Source organism: Alligator mississippiensis, chromosome 8 (genome assembly GCF_030867095.1).
Source record: "Alligator mississippiensis isolate rAllMis1 chromosome 8, rAllMis1, whole genome shotgun sequence".
In the NCBI taxonomy this organism is placed as follows: domain Eukaryota; kingdom Metazoa; phylum Chordata; order Crocodylia; family Alligatoridae; genus Alligator; species Alligator mississippiensis.
The window spans coordinates 7,040,982-7,059,756 of NC_081831.1; the positions used below are offsets into that span (position 1 = coordinate 7,040,982).

Below are 18,775 nucleotides of genomic sequence, written 5' to 3' on the forward strand. Positions count from 1 at the left end.
AAGGGACAAACTTCTTCAAAAGGCGGTTTTGCAAAAAAAAACCAAACAAACCACTCCTGTGTTGAAAGTAAACCTGCATTGGAGGCTGGGCGGAACTCCACCACGTGCCGCTGGTTGCCAATAAAGTTTCCTTGTTCCAAAAAAAAAAAAAAAAAAAAGAAAGAAAAAGCTTAAGCCCCGCCCCCTCGCGGTGCCCGGATGTGCGGCGCTTCCGGGTGTGAGGCCAGCCCCGGGCGGCCCTTGCCAGCAGCCGCCCCGCAGCCGGGCCGGGCCGGGCCGGGGCGGGATGGAGCCGGCGGCCGAGGCGCTGCTGCTGGAGGCCCGCGAGAGCATCGAGGCGGCGCGGAGCTACCGGCGGGAGCTGCAGCAGCGGCTGCGGGGGCTGCACCAGGCGCGCAAGCAGGTGGGGGAGGATGGGCTAGGCCCTGCACCCCTCCCCAGCGGCGTGACCCTCCAGGGCTCGGCCGCCTGCCCTCGGCCCTGCTCGTGAGGCGTCGCCCGAGGGCCTGGGGTCGGCCCCAGGGGACTCCCGCCGTGCCCGCGTCCCTGCGCCTCCCCGCATGTAGGCAGGAGTCTGGAAGTGCAAGCGCAGGACGGGGGCTCGGTTGTTCAAGGCACCCGGGTAGCCTGGGTTCAAACAGTGGACCGCCGTAGTGATGTCAAGTCCTGCCCGGTGCGGGATGTCGCGCGTTCCTCTGCCGTAAGCGCGTGGTGGCGACGGATCGGGCTCTTCCTCGAGTGCAGCCGCTAACCGCCGTCCCGCCGGCCCCCTCGCGCCTCCGGTCCGTGTCGCGCGGCTGGGGCCGCAGGCCGAGATCGGTAACCCGCTCTTCTCGTGGTGCAGACATGGGTTAAACCGCTTCTCATGCTTCCCTCGGGTCCAGGTTGACACACTTTCCCCATTTGCTAGTCAGGGAGCGGCACGTGGCTCGGGATGTGTCCCGTGGGACGCGCCTCCGTCGATGCTGGCGACACGCGCGCGTGCGGCGGGCGCAGCGCCGGCAAGACTCTGCTGCGACGCCGCACCGGAGCAGAGCGCGCTCGCTTGATCGCGGGTCACCTGCGAGTACTCTGCAGGGAAGACGCAGCCTGAACGGCTGTTAGTTTTTGTAGATCTCGGTCGCAGCTTCGGTTCGTTTTGCGGCGTGATCTTTCAGCGACGTTGTCGGAGTTCTGTTAGTTTCCTAAAAGCTGATACACGGGTTTGCAACAGATTTCTATGGTACCTTTGTATCCTGATATTACAATTGGTGTACGGGAATCCTAACGGTTGTCAAAGTGGTTGATGTTGCAGACTGCTAAAGATAACGAGCAACTTGCGGATGACTCTAGCCCAAACAATAATGCTGCTTGGTACTGTGAAACATATTGAGACGGAGGAAAACCAACTTGTTTTAGTGAGGGGGTGTAACTGCTTAAGTTGTGTTCACCTTTCCTTAGTCTGTGCTATTTCCTCCCATGAGATGCTGGATTTTGCATGTGTTAGTGCTGAGCCTCTTCCCGTTCTGCAGCTTTGGCTGATTGTTCTGCACTCGCAAACATCTGTTTCTCAGATTCCTCTTTGCAGCTTCAGATTTAATCTGCCATTTTGATCATAGAGAAAGCTCTGAATCGGTGACTTAGGGGTGAGAGTGCCTGGAAACCCCAGGGGTTCTGGCCTGAGCTGGGGCCAGCAGCAAAGTGATTGCTTGGGACTGCTGGACCGTAGGGGGCTGCTTAACGTGGCTCCATCTTAGGAGCACAGTACTGTGCTTTGCAAATCTTTGGAAGCCTGTGCATGAATTTATACGCCAGTGTTTTCCTCACTCTCTTCTGAATGAAGTTAGTCTAACATCAATCAAAGTTTGTCTAAGTTTCTCTAACTTCAATCTTCTGATGCTCACCGAGTTTGTAGGTGAATCAAAAAAAGGTGTGGGATTGGCAGGGGGCAGGGGGTGGGGGGGAAAGGAAAGCTATTCTCTTCTTCCTTCACCTCCCCCTGTACATGGCCAGACACTTCCTTTTTTCTGAAATAACATGTGGAGAGAAACCAAGCTGTGTGGCAGCTGTAGAGGCTTATGAATATTACTTGAAGGGGAAATTTATTTCACTTAACCAAAGAGCTTCCTGTGCTGCTTGTCTGCTTCTGAAGATCTAGAAATGACATGTAGGGCTTGGTGTTTGTTACAGCATTTCCGTAACTTATGAAAGCCCATGCAGCGGGAGTGTTTGTTTTTTTTACTTTAACTTGTGATTGATTTTTTGGGGGGTTTTGTTTTGTAAATTCAAATATATTTTCTTCTCCTAAAATCAGATACAGCAATTTAGTAAACTTCCTTCTGTAATAAAATTCTTTCCAAGCCTACAGCTTTGCAATAGATGTAGCGACAGACTTGCTGTTCAGCTGGTTTGTAAGAAAAGAGCAAGGGGATGGGCAGCGGAAATCGAAGGTGATCTGCTCAAACATGGGTTTGAAGAAAAACTTTTGTCAGACAGTGTTTGTTTAGCTTATGGAATTCCTTACCTTTTTGAGGTGAAGTGCTTACCTGGATTAAAATAATAATCAGTCATCTAATGTGGATAACAGGAGTATTCAGAGTTGTTACAGTTGCTACGGAAGAGCATGGGAAGGGATATAACTCTCTCATTCCTGGGTTTAAGCCAGCCTCTGAGTATTGGAAGGGATGAGGGAATATTCTGTAGGGGAATGTTATTCCCAAAACAGCGGAATGCAATGTTTACACTTCAAAGCATTTGGTTTGGGCTGTGACAGGACTGGAGTAGATAAACCGCCAGGCTGACCTAATGCAAAATTTGCATTTACTCTCAATAGTCTTCTTGTAGAAGATAAGGGAAGCAGGGATTTAAAGAGGTCAAAGGTCCATTGTTTTGACCCAAGGCAGGTCAGTTCTAGCTACGTCATCCTGATGGATATTTGTCCAGCCTGTTTTTGAAAAGCTGAAGTGATGTGGGGCTCAACCACTTCTCTAGGGAGTCTATTCTAGTGCTTTCTCTCCGTATAGTTAGAAAGCTTTTCCAAGTAGGTCTAACTGAGACCTACTTTATTTGCAGTTTAAGCGCATTGCTGTTTTGCCTGTCCATGTTGGTCCTGGAGAACAGTTTGTTTCTTCTGTCTCTGCAGTAACCTTGGTATAGCTGAATACTGTTATAGTGTTCCCCCACTCAAGTTTTCCCTTTCTGTACAGACTCAGCTTTTTCATTTTTTCCTCCTAGGTCAGGCTTCCTGGACCTCTGGTCACTTTTTAATACTTGCTTCTGGACTCTGTCCTTTTGGCTTATGTCTTTCCTGAAATATGGAGCTCAAAACTGGATGCAGCACCCAATAGTAGGAGGGCCTCTGGTAGAGGAGAGTAGAAGGATTGCTTCACATGTCTTGCATGCGACACTGCTGTTTAAACATACCGTATGGTGTTGGCTTTTTTTGCAACAGTATGACATTGACTCACATTCAGTTTGCTAAAACTCCCAGAACCTCATCTGCAGAACTGCTTGGCTACCCAGGCGTTCCCCATTTTACATGTGTGCAGTTCATTGTTTCTAAGGGAGGACAAGTGCAAAATACTGCAATTATTGAATTGTCTGACTGACCGCAACCCTGTTGATTTGTTGTGATCCTTTGTAAAAGTTGTCCTCATGCATCTCTTTCCTGCAGGCAAATGCTGATGAAGTAATTTGTTAAGATAAAAGCCCAGCTTGGTTTTCAGCGTCACCCTGAACCCTTCTTCTTTGTATCAATCAGATCAAAGAGAGTGCAGCTTTGACGAGGGATGTACTTGAGCAGCATTTTAGTGATTTAAAAGGGACCCTGAGGAAGCTGTTGGATGAGCGATTGATGGCACTGCTGCAGGAAGTAGATACCATAGAACAAGAGAGTATCAAACCACTGGATGAATGCCAGAAGCTAATAGAACATGGAGTCAGTACAGCTGATGACCTGCTCCAGGAAGGTAAGGGGCATTTCAAATAATGTCTTGTATTTACCTTTCTATGTGTCTTCTCTGAAAGACTAGAGCAGTGGCTCCCAGCCTTTTTATAGACCATTGTAAGGCCAGTATTTCTCAGGAGTGGCCATATATCTTTATCATCAAACATTTAGTGGAAATGTTGCCCAGGTTTGTAGGGCCCAGAGTGATCTTCAAACTTCAGAACTCCTGTGGTGCATCGATCCCATGTTCGTTCTCTGCCTGGGATAAGTTTTGCCGCTTGGCAAAACTTCTCTATGAGAAAATGACTTTAGATTTGTATTTGTCATCTTGGAAAATGAGTTTCTGTCCAAATAGTGAGGGAACGCTTGTCCTGGACTGGAAGGGAGTTATTTTTAGCCATGTCATAAACCCACACCCCACAGATGCTTAAAGACTGCTCTGCTTTTTGGTGACCTCTGCCGGCCTTGGATTCCACTTTATCTCAGCTTTCTCCCACAGGACAGAAAACAATAGAAGTATGGAAAGCTTGCCCATTATGGTAAACACGTCCTGGCAGTACCAAATACCTCGGCAGAAAGGAATGTCTGCCGTGCTTGTTTCCCAGCACAGGAGAGCCTTCTCTATAGCGGTTTTAGCTATGACTCTGCTGGCTGTTTCCTTCCATTGTTCTCCCATCTCAGCTTTGTTTTCTTCACTGTTTTATCTTTTGTGAACTAAAATGCATTGTGCAGCTTGCTACTGGCCGGAAACGTAGTAGCGGGCACTTGGGTGTAAAGTTAACGCTTAAGGAATGCACCGGTCAGACCGCCCCGAAGAATGAAATCCTCTTTCCACAGGAGAGGTGGCAGTTTCCAAGTATTAACTTGCCACTTTCCTTTGAAATTCTGTGTTCCCCTATGCAACGGGCAGTAACGCATCTCCGCTGCACATAGAGACTTAATGACGTAATGGAAGTAATGAGTTGTTACCTGGTAACAACCTGTGTCAGATCTTATAGGTCCCTGGTTGCCAGTCTGCTCACTACTCTGCTGCGTCCTGGCTTTCTCTGTGGACCGTAGCAATACAAGCTCCTTTGTGCTGTGCCGTAACTGTGAGCTGGAGGGGCTGTTGTTGCGAGTCAGAAGGGAGTTCAACTCATGCTCCTTGCATCTCGCTGCCATTTTCATTTGGGTTTCATTTGGTAGTACCTGTCCATTTGGAACTGGGCTTTGATTGCTTTACTGTCACCGGTTATACTGCAGCCATTAGGTGGTCAATTTGAAAAGAATCTGAGCTGGAGCAGAAGTTCTTGTATCTTCTTGTGACTTGAGAAGTAATTTCAAGTTAAATGTAAGGAATTAAAGCTGGGGTATTGGAAAAGCATACTTTTTTCTCCCCATGGTGCAGTTTACACAATATCAGTGTGATACATTAGCAAAAAAACCAACCCCCCCCTCCCAAAAAATAAAATAAAATAATTTCTCCAAATGAGCCCATGGGTTAAATTAAGGAGTCTTGTTCCTTGCATGGCTAGGCCACAGCTGTTCTGTCAGCTATTTTAGATTCTGACAAACTCACTGCTGCTTAGGGTGGTGTTTCCTTTCTTTTAGAGTAGGTGGAGGAGGGCATTAGAGTCGGGTGCAAGGAATCAACACTCATAACTCTGCTGCTGCTTGGGATACTTTAACCATCTCGTGGATGTGTCTACAGAAGGCTCTGGGTATGGATATGTATGTTTGGAGCCATTTTGAAAGGGCAGCAGGTGTTATGTTATGCACCTACAAAGGGATCTTATGTATTTACTCAAAGAATTTAACACCCATGGCTTGCAGGAGTGCTGCGCACACTGCACTTCCTTCAGAAATGTAGCCTGTACTGACAAGCATCAGTCTTGAGCATTTTGCTCACGGGGGGTGGGGGGGTGGTGCGCATGTATATATGTGTGTGTCTGTATGTATGTATGTATGTGTATATATAAAAAATAAATAAATATATATCTTTTTACCATTTGCTTCTAGGAGAGAGTGCTGTCCAGGGGGGTGTAGGAGACCAGAATGAGACACTATGCAGCTTCACAAAAAAGGCCTTGCACATTCAACTGGATAGGTAAGACATGGATGTGGCATGGGTATTACACTTGTAATGATTGACCTACCTCCACAGCTGAAATTTTTCCTTTTAGAGTCATTGAGTTGAGGGCTTTTGTTTCGAAGGTTTACTTTGGGCTTTGCTGTTCTAAAACTCTGACCAGGATAAGCTGTAACTGTTGGAATATAGTGTTCACCCTGTCGGGGGGGGGGTGTCCTTGAAATGTGGACCATCTCTACATAATGAAGTCATTCCCATTGGAATGGCTTATATGCCAGAAGAGACTGCAGAGAAATGGCCAACCACATTAAGTCTGAAACAATCTCTACTTTCCAAGACTTCTAAATCCAAAAAGAGGGATTCTTTTGACATTCTAATTTCTTAAAATCAGCCCCTTGAAATATGGAAGTATTTCTTTTTAAAAGCACGCACTATCGTCTTCTGCAAATTCTGTCCCCTTAACTGAGTTGGGGCTCAGCCCCACGTGATGAAATATGAAACCAGCTTGTATTCTATAATTGTATATTATAGCAAATTTTCTCTCCTCAGCTTGCCAGAAGTACCTTCATTGGTTGATGTGCCTTGTCTGTCTGCCCAGCTGGATGACTGTCTTCTTACCGTACTGAAAAATCAAATATTCAGTCATGGGACAGTAGCATCGCGACCACCTGTCCAAATTGAGGAACTTATTGAGAAGCCTGGGGGTATCCTGGTCCGATGGTGTAAGGTGGGTGAACTACCATGAATGGGCATCACTCAAGACTTGCTTCTAGAGTCCCAAAAATTTCCAAAAATGTCACTTTTGCTCCCAGTTTCCCCCTTCTTCCAGTGCAGTGCTCTATATGTAGCTTGCTGTTAAACTGTATTGGAAGCAACTGTATGTTAACTGTTTCATTCAGCTGCAGGATACCATGGTGTAGTGTGGTGAATCCTGCGGGATGCATTTTCGTGGTGCAAAGACTCCACATGAGAATTCTGCCATTTATCTGCTCACGAGAATTTGTTTGCTCGTTTGCACTGTTTGAGATTGCCTGTCACCCCCAGCACCAGCCCTTTACTAGATCTCTTACTGCAGCAGCTCTGCCTAATGCCTGCTCTGTGAGAGCCAGCAGGGGCTGCTGAATTACGACCCTCACTTTTAAGTTGGAGATATGCTTCTAGTCTGAATTGTCTGTCTTTGAAATTTTGTCTGTTGGTTCTTATTCTTTGCTAGGTTGAGAAACTTTCTAGAATTCTGTCCACCTGTGTAGCTACAATAGGCTTCCCTTTTTTTAAAAGACTTGGTGAACTCCTTTGGATCTCTTGCTGTAAGGCATACATCCCATTCCTTTTAACAAAGGCTCTTCTGAGCACTGTCCAGTTCATCTGGCATTGGATGTAGCAGAACTGGACCTGCTATTCCAATAATGGGAGTAGTGCTATACCATACGCTGCCAATTTGCAGTGCTATCTTGGTACATTCTCTTTCAAAGTATAATAGAAAGAATTTGAGAGGAAAATATAATCTAATAACTGTCTAGGTGGACGATGACTTCATACCTCAAGACTACAGGCTTCAGTGTTGCAGGAGTACTGCCAGTCACTTTGAAGATGTGTATGTTGGCTCAGAGACAGAGTTCATAGTGCTCCAGATTGACCCCAACGTTGATTACCAGTTCCGAGCGTGCGCTCGAGGTGATGGGAGGCAGGAATGGAGTCCATGGAGCATCCCTCAGACTGGCCGTACAACGCTAGTTCCTCATGGTAAGCATTTGTATTAATCTTTGAAGTCTCTGTTGTCTGTGCAGAGCCCTAGATGTGCTGTTGTGTGGTGCTGACTGTAGATCATGTGGTTTTCTAATTTGTATCTGAATATAAGGTAATTACACTTCAAGTTATATCAGAACACTATGATACCTCCTATGGCAGGGTTCTTAGAGTTTATCCTATGATTAAGTTTTCACCTCTACAACACTGCTGTTTTGTACAAGTGGTAGCTTTTAGACTTGTGCTTGGGCTGGAGCTTGGCCTTGAAAAGCATAGGTGTGCAACTTTGTTCAGTGCTCTATGAGAAATTTTAAAGCAGCTTGATCACTGGCTGTGGGTTATTTACTACTTCTAGTACAAAGAGAGGGCAAAAAGAAATAGTGGCTCTGGGACAAATGTATCTTCAAGTATTCCTGGTTATTTGATTAGCAGATGGGAGGTGGAGAGGGAAGGGTTCCTTGAGGTGAGAAGGCTTAAATAACAGTGACCTCCTTTACTGCATTATTTTGGTATAGCAACATAGCAGTGTTGCCACCACAGAAAAGTTGTTGGCTAAGCTTGTCCAGCTGTTTGAATGTCAAAACTGAAATATGAGAGAGATCTTCCTCATCTTCAAGAAGTTATGCCCCTAAGAAGAACATCAGTGTCTGTAAGACTAGATGTTAGGTTGTCTGGAAATGACAACTCTGTCATCCTTGGCCTCAATTTTATAAGGGCACTGGAGTCCTCAGGGCTTTTCTTTGGATACTCTGGTTTTTATTTTATAGTGACCACACCAACATGTCAGCTGCATGTTAATTTTTAGGCAGTCATTCAAAACATTGCAGAAAAGTTTCTCTACTCCTAGTCCAGGGGACCTCAAGCTCCAGAGCTTTGTTAATGTTAGACTGGAAGCTTCACAAAAGTAAAAGGAAAGGTGACTGCTGCTTAGCTCTTGTTGGGAGAGAGAATTTAATTTGGGCCAGCATTTATCGTCTCCTGTTCTTGTAGAATGGACACCTGGTTTGGAGGGCTACAGCCTCAGCAGTCGAAGGAACATAGCACTTCGAAATGATTCGCAGTCCTCTGGTGTGCTCTACTCCAAAGCTCCAACGTACTTCTGTGGGCAGACTTTAACGTTCAGGCAAGTTCAAGCTCTGTTACCACGGCATGGTGCACTTATGCAAACTGAATTTCCTGCTTTGCCCTCTCTCTGTGCTGGAGTTGTTCATGCATGCTCCTCCCCTTGTGTGGAGCCTGATCCTTCCTCTCTCCACTTCCACTTCCTTGTTTCTCAGAGCAGTTTTCAACATTGTCTTGGAGACTTCACCCCCATCTAAATGGAAACTGAAGCAAAGTGCAAAATTTAGCCTAGAACTATCACAGCTGTGGTGCATGTGGGGCTTGTCATAACTGCTAGTGACTGATTACAGCCTACTGAAGTCAGTGGGAGTCTTTGACTGAGAGTCTTTCATTGATCCCAGCTGGCTTTGGATCAAGTCCCTCACCAGCAGACGTTTCCCACCCACTTTTCTCAGGGTTTTTAGAGACTTGTTTTCATGTGACACTGTGAAAACTTAAGTAGGATGGAACCTCCACTAATCTCTGATCAGACAGCCCCTATAACCAACAGCTAAAGCTCAGCTGAGAAGCTTTCAGAGGAGAAGCTTTCTTGGGAAACTTCCTTTCAGGGTTAAGTTTTTAATTTGGCACAACGAGATGAGACTAGAAATGATGGTTGTAACTGAGACTCAAACAAGGCTTTTTCCTGACTTTCTCTAATTACCCAGATTGTCAATTCTGTCCTTTCCAGTCCCACAGAAACCTCCATGGGCAACTTACAGGATGTGATGGTGGCATTTGTCTATGGAGTTTGCTGCATGATGTTTCACTTCCTCTTTCCTGACAGGTGCTTTCTCTGATTGTTAGACGGCCATAGGATAAGAGCCTGTTTGCCTGCCATTGTCTGACATGAATGTAGAGAGGCACATGGCTTCTACCTCAAAGCAAATACTGGATTTACTATCCCTTGGCTCAGAACTCTCTGGGCAACTAAATGCAGAGCTTTGGGTTTTTCTTGGTTCTGTTCCAGATTATATCTTTCTTACACATTGGCATTAATAATAGATAAAATTCCTTTGCCCTGCAGTTTGGTTTCAAGGGTTTCTTGTCATGGGGAGATTGTTTCAGTGCAGCAGAGTGTTAACTGGTATGTGGCTGCAAAAGGTGCAGTGGGAGACGTTGGAGAACCGCAACTTCAACCATAGGTTGTTTATGCCACTCTCCTCAATCTCCCTGGGAGCTTCCCATTTCAAAGCACCTGTAGGATTCTGTTGGTTGATGAGTGTAATACTTGGCGTTTGGCTTCCTCCATCTGTTTCGACAGTGTATTCACCAAGAGGTAAGCAGGCTCCTGGAGGAATCGGACATGGGTCCCATTATGGGTATTTGTGAGGCAGTTCTGTAATTTTTGTCACACGATCAGGATGTAGAAAGACCTCTCGGATAGAGACAGCAGTCTGCACCCCCTCCCAGAGCAACGCTTTTCTTTTACCTCGGATGAGTTTGTGGCCTGGGGGATGATGTCACTGTCCTGGGCCAAAGCTGGTCCCAGCTTTCCGCTGTGTGTTTCTAAGGTTCACTGCATCTGACTGGGGCTAGACAGCTGGGTAGTTTTGCTATTGGAAACAGCACATATGAAGCAAAGGAGCCAGTGCTCTTCAATAAGCCTATGGACTTATCACAATTTAAGCTCTATTTGTGGAAGAGGTGGGATATCACGGTGCTTTCTCTTGGGATGCCCGCCTGGCGTCTCCTCTTCTTGCCGTAGTGCCCAGGCCCTTCAGGCTGCTTCTGTTCTAGCATGTTATGTTTTAAGTGTTGAGCTGCTGATTCTCTGAATGCTGCTTCGTCCCTCTATTGCTAGTCTGAGCAGTCTCTAACTTGCTCATTCACGTGTACTCCTGTGTGAGAGAGCTCAGCCCAAAGTGGTGGTCACTTGCTTCAGGTGGGCTTGAAATGTGCACTTGCTTCAGATGGGCAGGAAAGTTTGTGCCGATATATTGAGGAAAGATGCTGACTTCTGAGCCAACGATACAAGAGCTCTGTGTGTAGAGAGCTGGCATTTCTTAGTTGAATACAAAGGAGTTAACTCTAGCTGGTAATTTGTAAGTTTAAATCTTTACCACGCTTTCTGAATATAGTCCCTAGAGCTGACTTAAAATCCAAAAATATGCCAGAGGGGAATTGCAAATCCCCTCAAAGGTTGTTTTGTACAAAAACATTCTCGCTGTGGATCAGTTCCAACTGCAAAACTTTTAGGACTTTGTTGTTTTTTTTATTATAACGTAAGCCGCCTGCTATCTCAGTGATAGTTCCCAGAAGACAGAAAAGGCTGACAGAGCATGAGAAGAAAACGTGGTTCCAATTTTCATTTGCCCTGCAGGTCTTGAAGGAATTAACTCATAATTTGCTAAGTTACTCTCTCAAACACAGTGCATAAAGGCTGTATTGATTTAATTTCCAGTTCTTGAAGCTTCAGCTTGTCTTTTTTTGTACAGTTTGACACACACTCAGCATCTGCTCCATTTTTCATAGTCTTTAACAAAAACCAAAATGTAGCAGATCACACTTTTGAGAGCATCTAAGTTAATTAAGCTCCTGAGGCCCATTTTCAAAAGTGACTTGGGCTGTACGGAGACCGTCTCCTCCAAAATCAATTGAGTTTGGGCTCCTATGTCACTCAGGTACTTTTGAAAATTTCACTTGGCATCTTTAAGAAAGGTCAGCGACACAAAATCATGACTCATGGGGCAGAAGAAAACAGACCTGGTTATAGAAATGTCCGTAAGCATGTAGGTTGTGGCCTTTGCCCTGGATCAAGTCTGTTTCCATTCAAACATGAGTGGTCAGTCCTGAAAGCAGACGTTTGTTCATCAGATATAAATTGGTCTTGTCCTCTTCTCTAATCAAACTGCCTCACCTGCTCTGTTAGTAACCTTGAGCAGGCTTGCATCCTGAATCCCTGTTGCTGACACAGGGTCTTTCGCACCTGATAGAAGGATAGCATCTTGCCCTAAGCATTGCAAGTAATCTGTTGCAGTAAATGCAAACTTGAGACACTGCCTGGATTGGCATGAATGTTAAGGGATGGCATAGCACAGCTAAGGTCCAAAACTATTGAAACCCCCACTGTTCTACTTTAAAGGAAGGCCTCTTTAGAGGAGAAGAGTGAAATTTGGAGGATTTTTAAGCAGATATAGAGCTGGACTGCTTTCTCCCAAGTGAGCCCTGGGGAAACGGGTCTTATAGAAGGACCTTAATTACATAGTGGAAACGATCTCTGACAAGTTGGATGAAATAGTTGGAAAACCTGTAGCAAGCATTTGAAGCTTCCCCAGGGTTGAGTAGAAGAGACGTGGTGAAGATTTCATTGTTTAGTTTTCTTTGAAACCAAAGCTCTGAACACTTTTTTTTTCATAGAATTGAAACTGTCGGTCAGTCAGACAAGCGAGACAGTCTGGGAGTTTGTGTGGAGCAGCAGAACGGCTACGACTCTTTGCAGCGAGACAAAGCAGTGTGTATTAGCACCAACGGTGAGTTTGTTTCGTACTACTGAAGGATCTCATCCCCTTCTTTGTTTGTTAAGTTCTTGCCTGTGCCCCTTGTGCGTGTGCAAGCTATGTGCACATCTTATTTCCCCCAGGCTGCTACATCTGTTACCACTGAATTTTAGCAATTTTCAGCAGCCTAAGCAGGGTCAAACTGTAGCTATAATGACCTGCATTTTTGGAAGCAAACCATGGTACTGGTTGGCTGGTTCATCTCTGTGCAAGGTCTGGCAACGCATGCACATTTCATTCTGCTTTTGTACTTTACAAAGCCACCCACTGGTCCCATGTTAGATATTTGGGGAAATGATAGCAGCTTCAGGGAGGCTTTCCCTTTTCTGACTGGTGTGAGAGAGGAAAAGGGTGGGGATCCAGCACAATTTGAGGCTCCATTTTATTCCTGGAATACCCAAAAGCTTGCAAGGCACTATCCATGCATTTAAAAACATGGTCCCTGCCCTGGGAGCTTGCAGTGGCTGAATGTGCAGGATTGGCAAACATTGCTTCCTTGATGTTTCAGACTCAGCCCATGAAAAGCATCTCTCTCTTTCCCCAGCCGCAGCACAAGATGATATTCTGAGATTATTTGTATGACCCCGTGCTTTCTTCACCTTTGTTTCTTGACCCTATGGCTTGCTTGTGATAGCCTTGATTTGTTAATGTTAACTCAGGCTGTTGGTAGGACATTTAATCCTTGTGTAATTTGCACTATAGTATTTTAGAAAAATAGGGCTGGAAGGACCTCAGGAGATTATCTAAAACCGTCCCCTGCTCAAGGCAGGATTAGTCCTGGACTAATGTTAATCTAACCTGCACTTGGAAGTTGCAAAAATGGAGATTATGCAATTTCACAAATCTTGAACCTGAAATTACCTGTATAGTTAACTCATTCCTCAAGCTGATTTTTAACACTGGTTTCTCATTTTATATTTGAGAAGTCAGTGGTTAATAGCTGTCTTGGGGAACTGCTGTTCTTTCCACATTGATATGACTGAAGAATGTAATAGTTTAGTGTCATGATACTGTAGTGAGAGACTAGTTCAGTTAATGCACTTATTGTTCTGCTGTGGCAAAGCAGTGTAGTCAGAGATTAATGCTTTTGTTGATGTTACCTTTGGAAAGAGCTACTGGATTTGAACCGGGTGCAGCTGTTGCAACAAAGTAATTGTTCCTGTTTCCTGGGTGTATTTGAGTGATGACCAGATTGAACAGGATGATGCATGTTTGGGGGAAGCTTTCGTGATGCGGCCAATTGCCGTCATAAGACTCCTTTTACGTTGCCTAGTACTTCATGTTCTGTATAAATAACTTGTAGTATCTGGACTGTTTCAGGAGCTGTATTTGTAAATGGCAAAGAGATGACAAACCAACTGCCTGCTGTAACTACTGGATCAACTGTGACATTTGACATGGAAATTGTGCAGTTAGGTCCTGCCAAGGATGGAGGAAACTTCAAACTGAGAGTAACCATTAGTTCTAACAACAGGGAAGTGGTTTTTGATTGGGTACTTGATCAGTCGTGTGGTTCTCTGTATTTTGGCTGTTCATTCTCCTACCCAGGCTGGAAGGTGCTCGTGTTCTAGCTTCTGAGAAGTACTGAAATGTTTTCAGCTGTTGGTCTCTCTGTGGTTTAACAAATCCCACCTTTACATTACTTGAACTCTCCTATGCTGTATCTTTTACTGGATTTATTTCAAAATGAGTGCTGGAAAAAATGACCCACTTAACCTGGGGTACAGGAAGGAGGAAGTAAAACGGGCATTTATTTCTTCTGCGGAACTAATTTTGTGATAAATCCTTAAAGGTTTTGTATTCTTCTTTCTAGACTTCTGTCAGTGTTCCATTGTACTCCAGCTTAATTTTACACAGCAAGTGCATCTCTAACTTGCTTAGTGTGGCTGTTCTGTGAAACAAGCTTGCAAACTCTGGCTTGACGTTAGTGGACCAAAGTCTTATTTATACCACTTGCAATAAGAGCAAATTATCTTACAGCAGGGAAATTCAGCTAGGCTTACTTTCACAAAGTGCTGTAACTTGCACTGTTCAAAATCTGAACCAGTAGTCTCTCTACTAATGACAGCACTCTCCTCCAGATGTGGTACTGATCCTTCTCCAGAGGAAGGGTGTCTGAGCCTAAATGTCTGTTTCAAGATGTAGTCAATGTGTTAAATGTCTTGGTTCTTTGCAGATGTGCCTTAGTTTCAGGTATTTCTTGAACAGCATCGTGTATAGCTTTTTTGGAATAGGTTTTCCATAATAAATAAGGTGGACCATGCTGATGGCTGCAGTGTAGTACCAGCAGCTCCGCAAAACTTAAAGCAAAGATGAGCAAATGTTGCTAACTTGGTGTTTTATAGGGATTTACTATGAACTTGTACAGCATTCTTATAAAAGCCAACTGAAGCTACAGTATTAACTAAGTAGGAGCTCACATCTACAATAAGGACTTTGTCTAAACAAGTTCTATTCCTAGTCAAGACTTGACTTAATAAAAAGCATTTACTAAATGCTTTGGGAGGGCCCCAACATAAATGATACATAAGCAGCTTTCCTTACCTCAAAAGCAAGCTTTCTATAAAGTATTTTTTGGCATTTAAAAAAAAAGTGGCAATATTTTGAAAAAAAAGCTTTATCTCTAGTCATAGACAATCATGCCTTGCGTTATTTCTTCAGTGTTAATATCCTCATGTTAGCTGTATCTGTCCTGTACATTCTCAAAGTTAAGTCACTCAGTGTTTGTAGTTCATGTATTTTGCCTTTAAAAAGGTGACCAGTGCTGTAGTAGGGGCAAGGATAATCATGGAGAACTGTTCATCTTGGAACACAGCAGTTTCTACCTTATCTTCCTAAAGAAATGCCTCTTCCTCAGTCTCCGTTTGAATGGAAGAAAAAGGTTCAACAAGCAGTTTTCTTCTGTGTAGCTTTTTACTTGTAGCTATGAAAGTGTTTGGCATGAGGTGCAGTCTGCCAAAGGTGAAGATAGCACTGAAGCTAATAGCAGAATATAGCTCTGATTTCACACCCTAGACTTTTTTCCAGGAAGTAGTGCTGATCCTTTGCTTGTAGGAGTCAAAATATTAGCTGTAAAGACTTGCTTCTGACAGACCTCAACCTCTGTTTGCTTTCTCAAAATTGTGGGTACTCACAGATTTAATAGAGGCAAGTATTTTTTCTTGCAGTTATGAAAAGGCTTAAAATATTAATGTTACAGGACACTCAGGTGAAGCAGAATAATTATAGGGCTATTGGTGTAAGGTTCAGAGTACTTCTGTGCTAGGAAGTGCTGTGTGAACTCTTTCAAAAATGTAGCTATGAGAAGAGCCAGCATGTCATTATGTGTCAGTGAGTTTAGTAGTCATCAGATCATCATCTCTTCAAATGAAAGGCTTGAGTAGATCCATCACTTGCTTGATTTAGTTTTCTGAAGTTGTGAGGACAAGTAGCCTAGGTTGCAAAATTAAGTGGGTACTGTTCAACTCCTGTTACAATCCTCTCCCTTTAGTTGGAGAATTCTCTCACTAAAAGGTTCCTATGACTCCAATACTGTAGTGTGTGAGGCCTTCAAACACTGTTAAACCTGCCATGAAGCTTTCCAAGTGTAGTCTCTGAAGCCATCATGTTCACTTACCTCAACTAGTAGAGATGTTTGTCTTTATGTGAAGAATTTTTTAAAATAAAAGTTGATGCCTCAATGCATGTGGTCCGGTACAGTAATTCCCAATTTTTTTTCTTATTGTATACCCCCTACCAGCATACACTTATTTTAACCCCTTAAATACCAATTATAATGAAAATTAAATCTACTATTACACAATTTCTCCCACCTATGCCCCCACCCCAAAGTGTCTTGTGTACCCCAAGAGGTATGTGAACCAATTTGGGAACCCCTGGTCTAGTGGAATTGGCTTCATAGATCAGGGCTGTTCAACTTCAAAGCAGCAGGCAGCCATCTCTCACCCTACTGCATCACACGCATTAGTTCCCCCATCCCAGTGCACCACATGTGGGCAAGCAAGTGGTTGCTCCCTCACCCCACCTTAAGCTCCCTGGTGTCTTTGGGGCAGGGGCATGCTGCAATGGGACAGCCTTGTCAGACCATTAGCTTCATATTTACTTCTCCTATAGGCCAGGACCATTAAATCTTTACAACTATGCAGTTGGCTATACAGCCTCCACGTTAGTCTTTCACTACATAGATTTGCTATCCATGAAACAAGTCCTTATTAGCAACACCTTTACACTAGCATTCTTTCTGGATGGCAGTCAGTGGCCCACCATAGTCACAGTACCTGGTACTGAAACGTGTACATTAGCACTTAAGACAGTTTGTTCAGAAAAGCCTCAGGAATGGAAGATCGGCATTTCCCCCTTCCTCAGAAATCCCAACCTTAGTTCATTTAGTTTTTCTGTGCATCCTGTAGCTCTACAAGTTTTCAACTCCCTAATATGTTGGTAACTCTTCTATGCCTTCTGTTTCCCTCTCAAAATACCTTTTTGTGCAAGTATAACCACATAGTCACATGCTTCCACTGGCACCCTTAGTTTTCTGGATTTATTTCTGAACTGTTCATTCAAACACCTCTAAGGAATACACACAGTGTGCTTCAGACAGTTCTTTCTGTGCTCATTACCGTCAGTTTTCAACAAAATGGCTGTTTTCCTGTTCTGGCTTGTCAAAAAGCAGGCTTGCTATATTTGCTTGTGTGGAAGTCTAGCCTCCCCCCTTCCTGGCATACTGAATGAATATGGGTCCCCGATTTACTGTCCCCCCCGGCATGCAGACTGTTCCATCCCTCTACCCCTTATATTTAAAAGTGGCAGTCAATACATATTCTCTAGAAGAATCCAGTGCCAATTATTCCCAGTGAAAACACAAATAACCTTTCTGACCCACTCCAGTAGCCACTCAACCTCTAAGCCAGTGGTTCTCAACCTTGTTGGACTCAAGTCACCACTAGGAAGATGCCAGCTCTTAAGTTTTCACTCATTTTCTGAGTGCAGAAAAACAGGAAAGTGATGCTTCTGTTGCAAAAAGTCAGAAAGACCACAGCGGGTCAGGATACTTTTGACACTATGGATTCCTGTTTGAATTTACTTTGTGAACCCTGTGTAGCTAACAGCTCACATTGCATGGCACCCTGGAAAGAATTTCATGGCACACTGGTTTGCTCTAAACTACTGAAGTTCCTCCTTAAGATCACAAGACCCATTTCTTCACATGGACTACATGAATAGGATGACCATACATCCCCAATTTCACAGGCTGTCTGTCCCAGCCGTTGGAGGGAAGTGAAACAAAAGTCCCAGGTTGGCAGGAACCTGCCTGCACATGCCTGGCTCCTGACTGATTCTACTGAGCAAGCAACTCTGCTTGCAGCCCTGGGGAATCGGGGCCAGGGAGCTGGCCGATGGAGAATACTGAAGCAAGAAGTACCAGGTGGGCAAAAACCTGCTTACACATGCCTGACTCCTGGCATTGGGACCAGGGAACAGCCACCGCCTTCCAGAGCCCAGGGCTCAGACCCCTGCCTTAAGCAGTTCCTCCCCCTCCATGTTTTGGTTGGGATGGGAGCAGTGTAGCTCTGGGCTCTGGCACCCCAGCTGACTGCTGACAGCAGTGCAAGGCACTGTGTGGCCACGCAGCACGGGCTGGTGGAGGCCAGGGGACACCGCACAGGGGCCATTCCCAGTCCCTGCATATGGGGGACGGAGCTCCACTACAGGCCTCTTCCCTGTCCCACCCCTCCCTCGGAAGCTGTAAAGGGGTGGGGAATGGGATAGACACAGATGGATGACACATGCATGTGTTGGCACCCCCATCCCAGATTTTCCTAAAATTATTACAGTTATCCTATATATAAAGCTATTTCTCTACCAGCCATTAAACTTGGGAAAATTCAGTATTGTTAAAAAGGCCATATATTTCATCCTTGTGGGAAGAGGATCACACCATGCAAAGGGAGGAAAACCTGAAGTTTAGGAGCTGCTGCTTTCCTGTGATGTACCCTGTCATGTCAGATTTCCAGTTAGAAAAATTGTGTCCTGCAGTGTCCAGAGGTATCTTTATGGGAAGCACTAACTGGTCAGGACTAAATAAACACTGCCTCTGTGGCCATTTAGTACAGGGCAAGTCTCCAGTCAAGACAAGATGCCAGTTTTCCCTTATGTTGTTAGGACCAAAAAACCCATCTCTTAGCACTAGTGAGACATACACTCCAGACCACTCTGGTAGAAACTCCACACTGCCGCCTTGTCACTCAGGAACCAGCAGCGGGAAGGAGAGGAGGCAGCACACGTGTCCCGCACGCACATGTGCCCTTCTTACCAACCAACTGACCGGAGGCGGCGGCAGCAGCAGCAGCAACAGAGGAATGGGCAGCGGGGGCAGCAGCAGCTGATCCCCCGAAGGTAAGTGGGGCAGAGGGACCCGGCGCAGCTGAGCCGGAT

General features: G+C 45.0%; 1 protein-coding gene across 1 annotated transcript; it reads left to right on the forward strand.

Moving 5' to 3' along the window:
* The first annotated feature begins 211 nt into the window (after positions 1–211).
* CRLF3 (cytokine receptor like factor 3) lies at positions 212–16,020 on the forward strand. The gene is made up of 8 exons (XM_006271224.4): positions 212–403; positions 3,740–3,947; positions 5,924–6,011; positions 6,543–6,720; positions 7,514–7,736; positions 8,730–8,862; positions 12,201–12,313; positions 13,661–16,020. Exons 1-8 carry the CDS (start codon positions 287–289, stop codon positions 13,909–13,911), a joined length of 1,311 nt encoding a protein of 436 aa, XP_006271286.1. The 5' UTR covers positions 212–286; the 3' UTR covers positions 13,912–16,020.
* Positions 16,021–18,775: the final 2,755 nt, after the last annotated feature.

What these genes read in the sequence shown, in the direction of transcription:
- CRLF3 (XM_006271224.4), top strand. Translation starts at nt 287, where the DNA reads ATGGAGCCGGCGGCCGAGGCGCTGCTGCTGGAGGCCCGCGAGAGCATC. An exon ending in TGATGACCTGCTCCAGGAAG is followed by an intron (nt 3,948 to 5,923) that starts GTAAGGGGCATT and finishes ATTTGCTTCTAG; the next exon opens with GAGAGAGTGCTGTCCAGGGG. An exon ending in GGGCAGACTTTAACGTTCAG is followed by an intron (nt 8,863 to 12,200) that starts GCAAGTTCAAGC and finishes TTTTTTTCATAG; the next exon opens with AATTGAAACTGTCGGTCAGT.